At 44.9% G+C, this 16,464-nt stretch overlaps 1 protein-coding gene across 3 annotated transcripts in view; it reads left to right on the forward strand.

Annotated features, from left to right (window-relative positions):
• The first annotated feature begins 8,780 nt into the window (after positions 1-8,780).
• The window catches only part of PPP1R21 (protein phosphatase 1 regulatory subunit 21), a 38,015-nt gene continuing 30,331 nt past the window's right edge, over positions 8,781-16,464 (forward strand). For all 3 annotated transcript variants that reach the window (XM_033145065.1, XM_033145067.1, XM_033145066.1), the window contains exons 1-3: positions 8,781-8,927; positions 13,067-13,135; positions 15,006-15,152. In XM_033145065.1, the coding sequence (XP_033000956.1) occupies positions 8,868-8,927; positions 13,067-13,135; positions 15,006-15,152 (276 nt within the window). In that variant the 5' untranslated portion in view covers positions 8,781-8,867. The remainder of the gene's footprint in view (positions 8,928-13,066; positions 13,136-15,005; positions 15,153-16,464) is intronic.

Raw genomic sequence — 16,464 nt, forward strand, 5'->3', positions numbered from 1 at the left:
CGGACCTCTGGAACGAATGAAGTACTTAACCAGAGGTACCACTGTATAGTTCTGGTGTTCATGAGGTTTTGAGGGTTTTGGGTTGCTTCCCTCCCCCCCTTCCCTTCATGCTTTTTAAACTTTGTAAATGAGTTCAAATCAGCAGCAGCAGGGGGGAGATGTTAAATGTAGCTTCCCCAAGCACTAAAGATTGCCCTGGAGAGGTTTCTGGAAGAGGGTTGCCCCTACTTGAGATAACAACTGCCGGGTGTGCTGTGCAAATCTTTAGCTCTTTCATATTCCAGTGCTTAAATTATAGCTTCCAGGAGAATTGCAGGCAATCCTTTCTAGAGAGAGAGAGAGAGGGGAAAAAAACCAACCCAACTTTTTGAATTTGTATGGTTTTTGCAGCTTCTTTGTTTGGCTAAATCAAGCGCTTTGGTTAAAGCGAAGGATGCCCTGCCATGCTAATAATGGTTTAGTCAAAATATTTATTGAAAAAGAAGAGTAGAGTATTTTTTAAAATATTGTACCTGCCATTTATTGGGGGGGGGGGGGAATTGCATTCTCCACAGCTTAACTGCCAGTGCCAATAAAAGGTCTGTTTTTAGAAATGTACATTCCCCCCCCCCCCAGACTTAAAGTGCATAATTTAAAAAGTATTATGTTGCCATCTTACAGTGATATATGAAACCATTTACAATTGCCAATTCATTGTAACTATTATTTATTGAAGAGGTGGAAATTGTAGAAATGCTTTCGGATCAAAGTAACTGGAGTTCTTTCTAAATGATCCCCGTTCGCCTGTTTTCTTAGAATTTACTTAGAATAAAACTCTGCCAGTAGATAAAAAACACCGTTCTAACCCCTTTATACCTTGAGGCCAGTTGAGTAGCTTGCCTGGTTTAAAGACAATTTTACAGATATTTTAGTTTTTGTATGCTAACCTCTATTAATTGAAATGTTTATGGAGTTTATTTTTACCAAAGAGATGCAATTCATTATGATAAAAGTATTTCAAAATAAACTTTGTTTTATAACATTCTTGAGTGATGTATTTTGTGGGTGCCATTACAAGAGGACAAGGGAGGTGTTCGTGGTGAGTTCCGGCACCTCTTTGTTTAGTTAAATTAGCACAGTGGATAGATAAGATCACAGAGCTTTATACTTTTGAAGACTCGTTCCTGTTAATTCAAATACAGTCATCCTGCACATTTGACACTTTGCTGCTCGTTTTGATTTACAGTCATACCTTGGTTGACGAACGCCTTGCGACTTGAATATTTTGGCTCCTGAGCGCCGCAAACCTGGAAGTGATTGTTCCGGTTTGCGAATGTTCTTTGGAACCCGAACATCCTCTGCGGCTTCTGATTGGCTGCAGGAACTTCCTGCAGCCAATTGGAAGCTGTGCCTTGGTTTCTGAACGTTTTGGAAGTCAAACGGACTTCTGGAATGGATTCTGTTTGACTTCCGAGCTACCACTGCACCAGGCCATGGTGGGGGAGTGGTGGATAGAGGATTCCTCTCCACATGAAATGTTTTGCTGTGGGTGGGTGGAGCAAGGGGGTGCACGAAGCTGCCACTTCGTTGAAGCTAAACGAGCTTAGGTCTGGTCAGTGCCAGCACTGGGAGTCCTGGGAAGCACAGAATCATATGATCGTAGAGATGGAAGATGCACCCAAGGGTCATTTAGTCCAACCCCCTGCAATGCAGGAGGTTTCTGCATTGGGATCCAGCACAAATGTGCTTGCTTTGGGTTCCAGGATGGATGGAAGGAAGGCAGGATATAAATTTAAGCGAGGGAGCGATGAACTAAAGGGAACCCCTTGCCTGTCCATTGTTTATCAGGCAGAAGCTCTGAGAAAATTCTCTTTCCCATGTGCCTCTACCTAATTCTCTTTTTTGTTGGAAACCTTTGCTCACGATTCTTGAAACCTCTCAGGAAAGGGGCATCCATCTGCTTAACTTCAAGAAGAAGAAGAGTTTGGATTTGATATCCCGCTTTTCACTACCCAAAGCAGTCTCAAAGCGGCTAACATTCTCCTTTCCCTTCCTCCCCCACAACAAACACTCTGTGAGGTGAGTGGGGCTGAGAGACTTCAGAGAAATGTGACTAGCCCAAGGTCACCCAGCAGCTGCATGTGGAGGAGTGGAGACACGAACCCGGTTCCCCAGATTACGAGACTACCGCTCTTAACCACTACACCACACTGGCTCTCAAGGAATCATGTGGGCTGGTATGCTTGCTGATGCCATTGGAATCGAGACTGAAACCACTGCTGATGATGGCATCTCCACTTAGTCAAGGAACAGGCAGCTCCCTGCCCTTCAATGGTCTTGCCATTCGCTTGCCCCAGAACAGTACGATTCTAGTGTAAAGGCTCATTCACACACGGAGGTACGCCAAGGACAGGATTCTCCCTTCTGCACCTTCCTGCCCCTCTATAACATTTCTGAGGGGCTTAGGGCTGCCCAAGAGGAGGAGTTGTAGAGTTGGAAATGATGCCAAGGGTCATCTAGTCCAACCCCCTGCAATGCAGGAATCTCAGTGTGTGGTTTCCCCCATTCAATTTGAAACCCTACCGGACCCTGCTTAGCTTTGCAAACGTGCCAGCAGTTTTATTGCTCCATCACTAGGTAGCTGTTCCCCCTTAGAGTGGAAGTGGGGGTCATTTTTTTCAGCCACAGCACCACATTCCATCGTAAGTATTCTTCTAAGGTCTGTATGCCGGGAATCAAGAGGCAAACATGGGGAAAGGAAGTGAATAAGAAGAGATGTGCCTCTTAGCCTCTGTGCAGAACGCTACCTTTTAGCCATGCAAAAGTCAAGAGGCGTCTAGTAAGAGCTTTCTGGATCAGGCCAATGATTCATCTGGTCCAGGGTCCTGCTCTCAGAGTGGCCAACTAGATACCTATGGAAAGCCTGCAAGCAGGACCCAAGCACACTAACACTCCTCCCATGGTTTGCAGCAACTGAATTTCAGGAAGATACTGCCTCCAACCATGGAGGCAGAACATAAGCATTTTTGGAGCTCTTGTCAAGCAGTATGATGTCATCTCCACCCAATCATAACCTGCTTTTGTGTGAGCAGAAGGTTGACTCTCTAGGGGAAGTACCCCGTGAATGACAGTAGCATCCCATGCTGCAGTTGCTAGGCAACTGAGCCAGCTTTCGGCAAGACCTAATTTTAAAGGGTTTAACTCTAGAAGAGCCAGGATTCACCGTACCTAGAGTGGTTTCTGGGCTGTTTGTGGATATGTTGTTGTTGTTTGAGAAATGGTTTCGGGGAGGATTAGAACATTGGCTCTGTATTTAAATAACGTACACTAGAGAAATATTTACCCTTAACATTGGGAGGGCTGGGAAGTCAGGCTGAAATCACTGTTGCATACATGCACTGGCAAATTCAGTATGGAGACACATTTCCGCCCTCTACAATGTCCTTGTCAGTGAAGGCTTGGCAGAGGCCAGATCTGCTCCCAAAAGGGGAGTGATAATACTTTTCTGCATAGAAGATAAAGGCAGCCATTTACAGACCCTCCATGTGCCTCTATTTTCCAGGGACTGTCCTGGATTTATAGAAGCCGTCCTGGTTTCTAATTTGATCCTGGAATGTCCAGCTTTTCCTTAGGATGCCCCTGTTTTCATCGGAGAAGTGTTGGAGGGCATGGAGTTATCCGACCCCTGAGCCATCTGAAGGCAGCACTGTATAGGGAAGTTTTTAAAAATCTTTAATGTTTTGTTACGTTTTTATATATGCTGGAAGCTGCCCAGGCTGGCTGGAGCAAGCCAGTTAGATGGGTGGGGTATAAATAGTACAACAAGGAACAACAACAACTATTATTATTATTATTATTATTATTATTATTATTATTATTATTATTTGTTGTTGTTGTTGTTGTTGTTGTTGTTGTTGTTGTTGTTGAATAGGCTGTCCCTATTTTCACTGGAGAACTGTTGGAGCAAATGGTTGTGCTTGCATATACCATTGGAATAGTGGCTACAAAAAGTCCTGCTGGTGGAGACCAGAGTGTGTCAAGCCAGAGGCAGGTTTTGCTAGGCCTGATGTTAATATGTGGCACCTGGGAACAGCAACTGGGGCACCAGCACTCTGGCAGAGCCTATTTGAGGTTACCCAATCAGTGCCAGGTCCAGGTACTGACTGCCACTTTTAAGTTTCCCACAATGCCCTGGACTGAACCTTCCTCAGGGCATAGTGAGAAATGAAACGGAGACTCACAGCCACTTGGCCCGTATCAGGAATAAAGGGAGATGCCTTAAACCCAAGTTATTACAGGATCTGAAAATCATACACATGTACCTGTACAATAAACTGGAGTCATCCTCAAATGCACCTCCCTCTCTATTTTAAAACGATGTAATGTGCTTTATTTGACCCCAATATCATATTAGTAAAGTGCTTTTTGCAAGTATGGTGGATTAAAATGAGCTTAGGAGAGAAGTGCAGAACAGAGGGTTTTATTTGCCTTACAGGGGATCTTGCTGTGGCAACATCAGCAGCCCATAATGCTTCGCATCGCTAGCATCACAATATTTTATGGATTTTAAGTGTAACCAAGCACACACCTGTCTGTACATTCTGCTCTCCCCTTCATGCCTGGTTTTCTAAGTACAGTAAAGAATAACTGGGTTTGGAGAGATTTAAAAGGCACTGCGCCTACAAGAGAGATTTGTCAAGACTGTCATGGGAAAGCATGTACATTTTGCTGCTCAGCCTTACTGTTGCTATGATAACAGAAACAAAACAGCCGTTTGGAGCATTGCAGCATCGGTTTCTGTGGGGCTGGGTTCAGCTGGAGCTGCTGGCTTTGGATGACTCACAATGGCCGTTTCCCAACAATTTCTGGTTCTCTCCCCACACCCTCCCCAGTTCACAGAAAACTGTAGTGAAATTCTCAGAACCCATAAACGAACATGACTGGGCAGAAGGAAGAACTTCAGTACATGGTGCATTAACTTGTGATGTTTGCGGTTATAAAATCTGGTGACGGGCCCAAGCTAGGATGGGTTAAAAAATAAAAATAGGTCATGATAAACCTTGAACCTTCACTTTACAGAATCAAGGTAGCACTGAGTACTAGATGCCAGATACAACCTACAGTCGTACCTTGGTTTTCAAACAGCCTAGTTCTCGAAGGTTTTGGCTCCCGAACACCGCAAAGCTGGAAGTAACTGTTCCGGTTAGGGAACTAATTTTGGAAGCTGAACATTCCTGCAGCCAATCAGAAGCCACTCTTTGGTTTTCAAACATTTTGGAAGCTGAACGGACTTCTGGAATGGATTCCAATCGACTTCCAAGGTACAACTGTATAGGCTTTGACCATAAGCTTCAACCCCTTCTTGTGAGTTTCCAGAGATATTTGGGAATTTTTGTTTTGGTTATTGTTTCATTTATGAATCTCTTCCTGCCAGTTTTGGACTATGTATCAATATATCACTCAGCCCTGGGTGATACACAATGTACAGGGAATTGACCCTTGCTCTGATCCAGCAAGAACTCTGTATGCTTCTCTGTGAACCTTTTTCAGATGATGAGGGGTGTGTGGAAATAATTTAAGTAAATAATAAAACGTTTTCTTCCTTGCAAAGTGGGGCCTGGGTCCAATCTGGGGAACCACCCTCCCTTTCCCCACTTGGGTGCCCATTCAGACACAGACCACTCAACACACCTGCTATTTACTTTTTAAAAGCCATTCACACAATCGCTAATTGTACAAGTGGTAACTTGTCTAGTTTTGGCCTTAGTCACACAAACAACTTTAGTTGAATTGGGAGCTTCTGTTTTATTTCTGAAAGTACAGAAAAGCGGAGCTTACGTCCCAACCACAGACAAAAAGCTCCCCCTAGTGAACTTCAAGATAAAGAGCAATCTGGGTTATTCACAGGGAATGTGTAAAACGTTAATTGGGTTTCGGTATCCAGAGAAGTGACTTAAATCTTCAGAAACTTTTATGGGCACAGCTCAAAATTAACAGGTACCTCTGAAATCTCTGTCAAAGTTTTAGCCTTTTCTACCTGTAGCAGCAGCTTCAAATTCCCATCATGACCTGGACTTAGTTGATGCATGCATTTTCTCATACTTTTCTGTGCTAACTGGGTTTTTTAAAACTTTGTATACTTTGGTTTACACCACGGTTGCTCTTACCGCATACTCTGTCTCCATACCATTGTTGTACTTGGCATTCTGCTGGAGTAGTGAGGCTTCTAAGTTAGGAATAAAATAGTAGTGCAGCACAGATGTCAGCACTGATATTATATTCAAATGAAACAACCACCACCAAACAGCATTAAAAGATCTAAAGTCCCGATCAACTGAAAAGATTTTCACCTGGTGCCAAAAAGGCATCAAGCGCAATCATTAGGAACTTGGGGTGCCACATCCGGAAATAACTGTCCCAGGGCACCACCCACCTCACTTCCAATGACAGGGACAGGTAACTGCACGGCAGGTGTTAGCACCTGGTACCCTTGGGCAGGTCATTGGGCCCTGGCAATCTCCACTAATCCTGGGCCTGTTTGCCACAGCCTTCGTTGTCTGCCAATTGCAAGGTGGTCATTGGGAGAGCCCTTCTGGTCCTGGATCCAGCCAAAGGATTACCTGGTCCAGCATCCTGGTTTTCTCACAGTGGCCAGGCGGATAACCACTGTGGGAAGCCTGAAAGCAGAGCCAGTGTGGTGTAATGGTTAGAGCAGTGAGTGGTGCACCACACTTGTGCAAGAGAGGATGGCCAGTGTGGCAGGAAGATTCAAGGACACTCAAAGAAATATTTAAACATTTAAGTGTAGTATAGTATAGTATTTTATTATTATTTGCGGAATATATTTTCTGAAAAAATTAAAGATCAGAAGAGAAAGGCTTATTTGTATAGGTCTAATTTGAGTGTTTTGATTAGACCTACTATAAATAAGATTACCCAGCGAAAGCAAGCTCACACCACTCATTGAGTTTGTACACATACTTAAGGTACATATGTAACAAGACTCATTTATATCTTGGGAATGAGTCATTTTCTTATGTAGCGGCATTGTTTTATATTTTCTGGTTGCCCCATGAGCATATTAAAAAGTAGTTGTCTACGTTATAAATCAACCACTGCTAGGAGTTTTTTTGTTTTCCAATGTATTTCTTATCAATTAAAAATTCAGTGTGGAGTGAGCAATTTCTTATTCTGAAAGTGTGGTCCAGAGCAAAAAGCTTGAGAATCACTGAGTTAGCATTGGGACTATAAACTGAGAGACCAGGATTCGAATCCCCACTTGGCCATGAAACTCATTGGGTTATTTTAGGCCAGCCACCAATGCAACCTACCACACAAAGGTTGTTGGAAGGGACCCCAAGAGTCATCATCTTGTACACCACCTTGAGCTTTTTTGGAAGAAATGGTAGTATGTAAATGTTTTAAATAAGAATAGCAGCCCTGCCGTTCTCAGCAACTGGCATTCAGAGGTACGCTGCCTCAAACAATGCAAGAATAGCGGTAGGCACTGGCGACCTTCACCTCACTGCATTTGCCTCATCCGCCCAAAATGTTGGCCCTCACTTTGGTGAGGGCCACCCAAACCACTTGCTGGGGAAACCCAGCCAGATGGGCAGGGTACAAATAATAAATTATAATTATAATAATGCTGTGCTCAGGAGCAAAGACCCCTAAAGCGCCTGGATAGCCCAGTTGGTAAGAGCATGGTGCTGATAATGCCAAGGTTGCAGGATCGATACCCGTATGGGACAGCTGCCTATGCCTGCATTGCAGGGGATTGGGCTAGATCAGTGTTTTTCAACCTTTTTTGGGCAAAGGCACACTTGTTTAATGAAAAAAATCACGAGGCACACCACCATTAGAAAATGTTTAAAAATGTTAAAAAATTTAACTCTGTGCCTATATTGACTATATATAAAGTAATTTTTCAATTTTTCCCACGGCACACCAGGCAACATCTCGTGGCACACTAGTGTGCCGCGGAACAGTGGTTGAAAAACACTGGGCTAGATGACCCTCAGGAGTCCCTTCCAACTCTAGGATGCTATGGTTTGTATCCTCTCAAGATGCCCACAGTACAACCCTATGGAGAGGCTACTTCGTGCGACAGGTTTTCCTTCCCAAGTGCGATTGGGACGGCAGCTCAGCAGTGCGTTCCTGACCCTCCCTGCTGGCAAGCAAGGCCCGCCAAATTTAAGGGTCGCTCGCAGCCTAAGCCCGTGGAGAAAAGGGCTTCCCCTCCAGGCATCAGCCCAGCCAGCGAAGCCCCAGCTCCGGCCTTTTGTATTCCCAGCCCTGGGAAAAGGAGCTACGGTTGCCATGGCAACGCCGCCCCGCTGCATTCTGGGTGGCGTCGTCCATAGCCTCGATGAAGCCGCGGCCCGTGGGGGAGACCCCGTAGCCACTGAGCCGAACCGCCATGGAAGACGCCCCGCGCACGGCGACCAGGGCGCCGGTTACTATGGCGACGGTAGCGGCGCGCGCCCGCAGAGGACACCCGGAATCACATGTTCCGCCCCGACTTCCGTTGGCCAGCCACCGTCCATGAGAAAACGGGGAGCGGCCGTTTATGGTTCAAGCCTCCCCGCTCCCCTCACCCGGCAGTGCCTACTGCGGCAGTGGCACTTTCTCGTCGCCCACTCCCCCCTCACGCCCCGCTCCCCTTTTCTTCTTCTCTCCTTCTGTTTAATCGCCGCTCGCGTCGGGAAGGGGATCCAAGATGGCGGAGCGGCGGGTGCCAAGCCGAGGCTGCGCGGTGACGTCAACGCGCCAGCTCCGCCCGAACCCGGAAGTGCGTCTCCCGCTGTGGGCTGAGCAGCGGCGGCGGAGGGGTGGCTCTCCGGATAGCGGGTCTCCTAGTTCCTCAGCCGCGCCTGCGGTGAGCGGCCATGGCGGCGGCTGCCGAGCTGCAAGGGAAGTACCAGAAGCTGGCTCAGGAGTATTCCAAGGTATTGGGCCGCGCCGCCGCCCCCTCGACGCGGAGGCCTCTTCGCGGGGCTGCCTCGTAGCGACGCCCCCGCCCCAGGTCGCCTTCGCGGGGCCCCCCTTCATACTGAGGGGACCCTCGCAAGGGTGCGCTTCGCTGGTTACGGGAGCCCCGCAGGGTCAGTTATCGCGGACCCCGCTCGCCTCCGCCCTTGCTCAGCCAGGACTGAGGCAGGGTCCGCCGCTTCTCCTCCCTGCCTCAGTCCTGTTGCAGAGACAGGCGCGGAATGAATGACAGGTCTCTCCTCCCGTGGGAAGTATTGGGCTACCTCGGGCAAGCAGTGACCAATTGTGCCTTTGTTTATTTGGGGGTGAAGGACCACGGCTCAGTTGCAGCGCACATGCTTGGCGTGCAGAAGGGCCCGGCTTCAATCCTTTGCAGTTCCAGTTTTTAATTAACGGGAGCTGCTCGTATTTGAGAGCTCCTGCACATTGTAGCAGACTGTACCGGGCTAGATGGGCAAATAGTATGGCAGGTTGTTGTTGTTTTTGAATTTATATACTACCCTATACCCGGAGTTCTCAGGGCAGTTCACAGAGCAAAATCAAAATATAAAACCACAAAATATATGATCAAAATAAAAACAACAACCTAATAACCCCCCCCAAAAAAAAAAACTCCACACATTTTTAAAGGGCATAAGAGGTTCCTGAGTGTGGACCTGCAAATCGACATGGTGGGGGGAGCCAGGGATCAGCAGATAAAAGCTCCTGGATCAAATCCAGCCTGTTGGTACTTGCCCATCCCAATGCCTAACCCAGAAGGGAGAGTCTAGGGGGGATGGCAGATGCACATATCTCCCCCCCCCGCTTTTTTTTAGAGATGAGGATGTGGCTGTCAATAGCCACTAGCCAGAAAAGCTATGTTTTGTCTTCATTGTTGGAGGCGAGTATGTTTCTTAAATGCAGGTACTGAGAATGGCAACTGAGCAGAGCACTGTTGCACTCACGTCCTGCCTGTGGATTCTCCATAAGCATCCGATTGGCCACTGTGAGAATAAGATGCTGGATTAGATGGGCTCCTAAGATCTTTGCATTCCTTGCAGGGGGACAGCTAGATGCTGAATAAAGAGTATACTATCAGCACATCTGCTTTCTTGCATTCACTGTGCTGGTAGCTGTTGTTTTGTTTTCTGTTTTGTGTACTTGGGGAATATTAATGCAGGAGCTGTCCATACCAGCCCTTAGTGCTGATACAGTGCTGGGGCTGTTGCCTTTCACAAAGCAGATGCTTGTCATGTAAAAAAAACAACAAAGTGATTACTGTATCCTTAGGCACTTTCATATGCAGGGGTGTGCTCAGCTAGCCCATGTCTATTAATTTAAAAAAAAGCATTTTAAAAGGTTATTAGCATCTTAAAAACTAACTAGTTTTTATGATGTAAATTTTCATTGACTGAAGTGTTAAAAAGTCTCATTTGTGATACTTCTTACAGGGTTGATGCTGAAGCTCTTTGATGTAACAATCTCCCTCTTATGACTGACGACTTCTGATTCTGACACCAGCATTTGTGTGTTAATTCCACAGCAGCAGGTCTACACTATCGGTACACCACATGCTTTCATAGTTCAGTTTCTCAGGAGATGCACACATGCACATATGAATACTTGTTCTGAGATACTTCCTGCTACCAGTCTCTCTTGGTAGTGATACAGATTCGCTGTCATGAGGAAGTATATATACTTCCTATATAGTTCTAGTTTTGAAGTGCCATCTGTTTTTCCTGTCTTTTCAACATCTTCTGTTTTTAATATTGAGACAGAGTGTCCCCTGCACACAGGGCTAACTTGAAGTTGCTTCTTTGCACTTAAGAGTAATAGTCTCTTAGTATAGTGATGCCCTCTGTGGTACTGAGAGTTACCAGCTATAGACAATGTGGATCTCTTGATTCTCCTGTCCAGATACAACTTTTTCTTTTTTCTTTTTAACATTGCTGCTGAATTATTGCTATCCTCCATAATTTCTCTGTCTTTAATGTTGGTGACATGTTCAGTTGGTCTTCCCTTTTTCTCCCTACTCCCCTAGCACATCTGATTTATTCCTTAAGGCAGAGCTTTCCAAACTTTTCATGTTGGTGACACACTTTTTAGACATGCATCATTTTGCGATGCCATAATTCAGTTTTGCTAGCAAACTGGAGGTTAAACTAATCCCTTCTTTCCAGCCCCGGGAGGAGCGCAAGGAACGTTCACATTACACACCTACATATCTCGACACAGTTTGGAAAACTCTGCCTTAAGGCTTCTATCTGCAACAGCTGAGAGGAAGAGATAATGGCAGTGATTCTAACAGTGCCTAATGGAAAAAGACAGAGCTGAGGTTTGCCTGAATAAAGACCCCCTATCCTGAGTACTGTACCTAACTACTATGTACATGAGACTACTATGGCCATTCAGTGATAGTAGACATCAATATAAGAGATAACATGGGTTAGAAGAGTTTGATTTCACCCCCAAAGGCGTGCTCCTCCGTGGTCTCCTTAGAAGGATGCCAACAGAAGAGATGAACCTGTTTGGAGCAAAACATACCCTGGTAATCCTATAGATCAGGCTTGTTCAACTTCCAATAGACTGCGATCAACTCCCAGTAAAAAAAATAATAAAGGCTGTGATCTACCCATTGTTGTTACCAGGAATAATTGTTGAGCTTTTTTAGGGGAGGACTGACCTAACTTGTTGAGCTTTTTGGGGGGATCAATAAGGACCACACAGGTGCAATCGACCAGAGACACACAAACAGTCAACCAGTAGATCACGATCAACCTGTTAGACACTGTGTGTTGTAGTGTGGAAATATGAAACAAAACAGCTAATGGCTTAAAAATATATATTTTGCATGCCACGTCAATCGCTTTAATGCCACTTACCATTTAAATGCCCTTTTCACCAGTGTCAATAACATTTTATCAAAATAAGCACTAACATTTATTTTCCTAGTCATGTACATATGCACACAAAGAAACACCACTCAGTTGGCTGTCAAATGCACTCCCATTCTGAAAGTGGGATTTGGACTCTTTCAGCCACCATCCCCCCAAAGAGAAAATGTTTGATTTTTTTGAAGAGCAAGGGCAGTCTATTTTAATGTGTGGTATGATTTTTAAAACTGCAATTTAAATGAAACATTGAAAGTGTCGTGTACTGCTGCCGTTGAATGTTACCTACATCCGCTTCGTTAACGAGTAACTTCTGGATGTCTGCTAAGGAACGCTGTGTGTTGATGGGGATTCTAGGGACATTTTCTAGTTTTCAGTTCAGCACCGTGTGTGACAATGCCCAGGCCTGCTGCATTTTGTGATAGTTGAATGTGAATTTAGAACACAGTCCACACAACATTCCCCTGCACCTTCATATTGAAGAGAAAGACCAGTTGCAGCAGACAATCTATTTTTCAGGGAGCCATTCCTATTATTATTCATCTAGTTGGGGATTTGGAACCATTGATAGGCAACTGAAGTGACCTATTCCAAGTCAGATCACCAGTTGGTCCAGCTCAGTTTTGTCTACCCTCACTGCTAAAGGCTCTTTATGGTTTCAGACAGAGAAACTTGCCCAGCCCCACCTGGGGATGGCAGGGGTTGAACGTGGGACCTGTGTGCAGAGCATGTGTTCTGCTACTGAGATGGGGACCTTCCCTGGAACATAGTTTGCAGATCATTCTGTGGGGTGGTCACTTCTGAGTCCAGTAGACCCTCAAAGCTCCTGATTCTTCTACTTCAAAAATCACTGGGCTACTGAGACTCACTGAACCAATGCCATCAGATTCTCCGTGGAGCCAATATCCCCAGACCTTTTGTAGCTAAAAGTACTTTAGCAACCACAATCAGATTTGCACTGGAGGTTCTCTGTTTTCAACTTGGCAATTTTCTTCGCATCTTGAAAAAAATTAGGTGGCTAAATTGACTTGCCCAAGTCTAAAATTTAATTTAGATTCTATATTATGAGCTTATAAATGACGTTTATGCTTTTTCTGTGGTCCTCTGAGTGTGCTTCATATTTTCCCAGAGAAAGGCTAGATTTTGCAGGTGGCTAATGATCAGCTCGATGCAGCCTCATTGCTTCATCATTGAGTTAATGATTTCTCATTGTCTCTCTTTTGCAGCTTCGAGCTCAGAACCATGTACTGAAAAAGGGTGTGGTGGATGAGCAAGCAAATTCAGCATCACTGAAGGTATGCTTTTAAAATAATGAAGTGAAAATGAGCTTGATTCTGACATTTACTGCTTGCTTACATGGCACAGTTCTGTGCAGATCTGCCTTGTTTGTACAGGGTTGGCACTAGCTCCATGTCAAGCATACATTCAAAGGCCAGGCTGTTTTTTGTTGACATATAAGGTGTCAAACATCTCTTGGATTTTTGAAGAACAGGCACCACAGCATGTATTGACAGAAATGTAAGTTTCTATCAATACATGCTGTGGAGATCTGTTGCTGCTGCTTCTGCAGAAGCCGCCTCTCTGCTGGCAAGTGAGGGTGAGGCCAATGAAAGCTAGCCTTCTGTTTTCCACCACTACTGCTGTTGGACAGAGGACCACTAACTGTCAGCTGCAGAGGGAGGGGCAGAATCCCACATCTGCTTTCCAGGACTGTTATCAACATAACTCTTAACTGAGAGCACCCAAGGGAGTTGCCAAATTCTGTTCTCCAAGTTTACTTCAAGAATCATCATATTATTTCTTTTGTCTGGGTGGTACTCACTGAAGTAGTTCCATTAGCGCAGGGACTTTTGGCTGTGCAACAGAAATTCCTGCCCCTCCTCTTTCTCTATCTGTGCCCTAAATTTGTTCTGGGGGTTCCCCCAACCCTGCAGAACAGATTTGGGGAGAGCATGCCAGGAGTGGAAGTTGTGCAAACGGAAGCCCTTGCACTAATGGAATTGCATTGTTGGATATGACTCTTTGTTATGATTTTCTACCAAATTACTGTAACTGGCTTGTGCGATGGTAATGTTTTTAGCTTCCTTGAAAGTGCTGTTGGAAAGGCCAGTATAAATCCAATAAGTATATGAATAAGGAACGAAATGAATTCAATCCTTGTAGTTAGGTATATTATATTCCTTCCTTTCTCTTGCTGCTATAAGGGTGGATAAATAATTTGCCATCTGGTTTTCATAAAGTGGTATACTTTCCTCCCTCTCTGAAGCTGTGCAAGAACGCTTCTGGAGGGGCTGGAAAAAAAATTGACATCTGCCTAACTCTCCTGCAGTACTGCCAGCCTGGTCGAATGTGTATATGTGGTATAGCCAGAATCAACATGCTTATCCAAAAGATTGCTTTTATTTTGAATAGCAGATTAACAGGGTTGGGAAAATCCCAGGAGCAAGCATAGGAATTTAGAAGCATAGGAAGCTGCTTTATACTTAATCAGGCCATTAGTCCATCTAGCTCAATATTGTCTACACTGACTGGCAGTGGCTCTCCAGTGTTTCAGATGGGAGCTTTCCCCAACTTTTCATGAGGACACCAAGAATTTGAACTTTGGAGCTTCTGCATGCAAGGCAGATGCCCTACCTCTGAGTTGCTTAAAATAGCAATAGCAAAATACCTAAGGTTGCTTAAAATAGATGCTACTAGTTAAGAATTCAAATTCCTTTATTACTCTTTTAAACTAGTCTTATGCTGGGTTTTCATTTCAGAATTTCAGTCTTTTATTCCCATATTGCTAAGGAAAAGAGCATCTGCTATGCCTCTCCCAACCTATAACCCAGTGTGTAATCTCTTCCTTGTATATGGTCTACAGATTTATATGGAAAGAGTAAATAAGAATTTGCTTTTACTATTGTTAGTGCAGTAGGGTAGTTAAAGCGCAGAAAGGAATTGATTAGCATTTAAAGATCTCATAGATCCCCTTCTACCTTTTCCTAAGCAAATCCTGGTGGGTGGAGGAAGTGCTCTGCGGATTGGATGCTCTGTAAAGACGGGATGGGAAGTGTTCTTTCTTTCTATCTTCAAAAATTAGGACAGCTTCCTGCTTTGTAAAAAAGAAAGAAAGAAAAATCTTGCCAGAATCTATTCTGATAAAACTGCTTCTCCCAAATGTAGGAACAACTGAAAATGAAGGACCAGTCGCTCAGAAAGCTGCAGCAGGAAATGGAAAGTCTGAGCTTTCGAAACCAACAGCTGGCAAAGAGGGTAGAGCTGCTTCAGGATGAACTTGTCCTAAGTGAATCTAAAGGCAAGAAGAACAAGGTGAGTACCTAGCTGAATCAACCTGTGCAAGTATTTTTGTGAAGCAGCCTTCTGTTGGTTGAGGTGTAACCCCCTGAAGTAGCAGGCTTTGCTCTTGGATCCGAAAATCAAGTGTCTTCATGAGCTGTTCTTCGGGTCAGGGAGCATGGCCGGCTCTGTAACATGGCAGAATGACCCACCTCCAGCAGTTGGAGGGCTAGTTTGAAGGAGGACAAGGCAGAGGAATGACTCATGCAGAGGGGCAGTGGGGAACCTCTTCTATGAATGTGTTCTGTTGGCTCATAGAAGTCTGTATTTATTGAGGCTAGAGTAAGCACCATTGCACATACTGTAAAAATGGGTAGGATTGCTTTGTGAATATATCAGTTTCTTTTGGTGCATTAGGCTGAAGTGGCTGGCCCAAGGTCACCTAGTAAGTGTTTCTTGAAAGCAGGGTTTCCCAGGCAAAGAGCTGACAAGTAATCAGGTGGCAGCAGCCGATCCTCCTCACTACCACCACCCTTTCCTCCCTTATCCTCTTGAAGCCAGAAGGAGGGGGAGGATAAACAAGTGAGCTGTCATGGTAAGATTCAAGGGACTCTGAATATTGGACTCCCTGCCTCTGGCACCTGCCCTGTTTGACATTCCTGGTTACTGCTTGGTCTTCTCTGCTGTTTCTGTGAGATACTGATAATGCAATCTTAATGCATATTTACTCTGAAGGTAGCCCCACTATGCTCTTTGGGTATTGCTCCAAGGTAATTATGCATTGGGTTGCCGTCTAAGAGGTTTATTTCCAGCTGTATTATCTGATTCCCCTCTCCTTCTCTCTCTGTCACCATTTTAGTATTTGATGTGTCCTAAAAATGGACTGGTTATTTATTACAATTATACCATGCCCTTCCTCTGAGGAACCCTGAGTACCATATTATGCTTGATTCCCAGGCACTTATCTGGGCAGTGCCCAGGACTGGACCCCCTTAGCTTGAGCAACTAAACTGCATAATGTGCCTTCTTGCCATTTGATGCAATCTCTGAAAGCAGATGTTGCCAGATTAGTTGAAGCCAGTTCGTCGCTCATTTCCTGCTTCTCATTAAATCGTTATGACTAGCACATTTTATAGAACCCGTGGTGCAGGATCTTCAATAAAAGCAAGAGGAGGAAGCAAGCCAAGTATTGCCCGCATTCTCTCCGTTGTACAATTGAGGAAGTGAGAAATTGCACAAAATTATGGCCTTCTGGGCAGACAGCAAAATAGATAAAGGGAAAGTTAGGAGAGTGGGGTGCCCTCATAGGTTGTTGATGTGCTGCCATAGAGGACCGGAACTGGGA

This window comes from Lacerta agilis, chromosome 3, assembly GCF_009819535.1.
Source record: "Lacerta agilis isolate rLacAgi1 chromosome 3, rLacAgi1.pri, whole genome shotgun sequence".
Lineage (NCBI taxonomy): Eukaryota > Metazoa > Chordata > Lepidosauria > Squamata > Lacertidae > Lacerta > Lacerta agilis.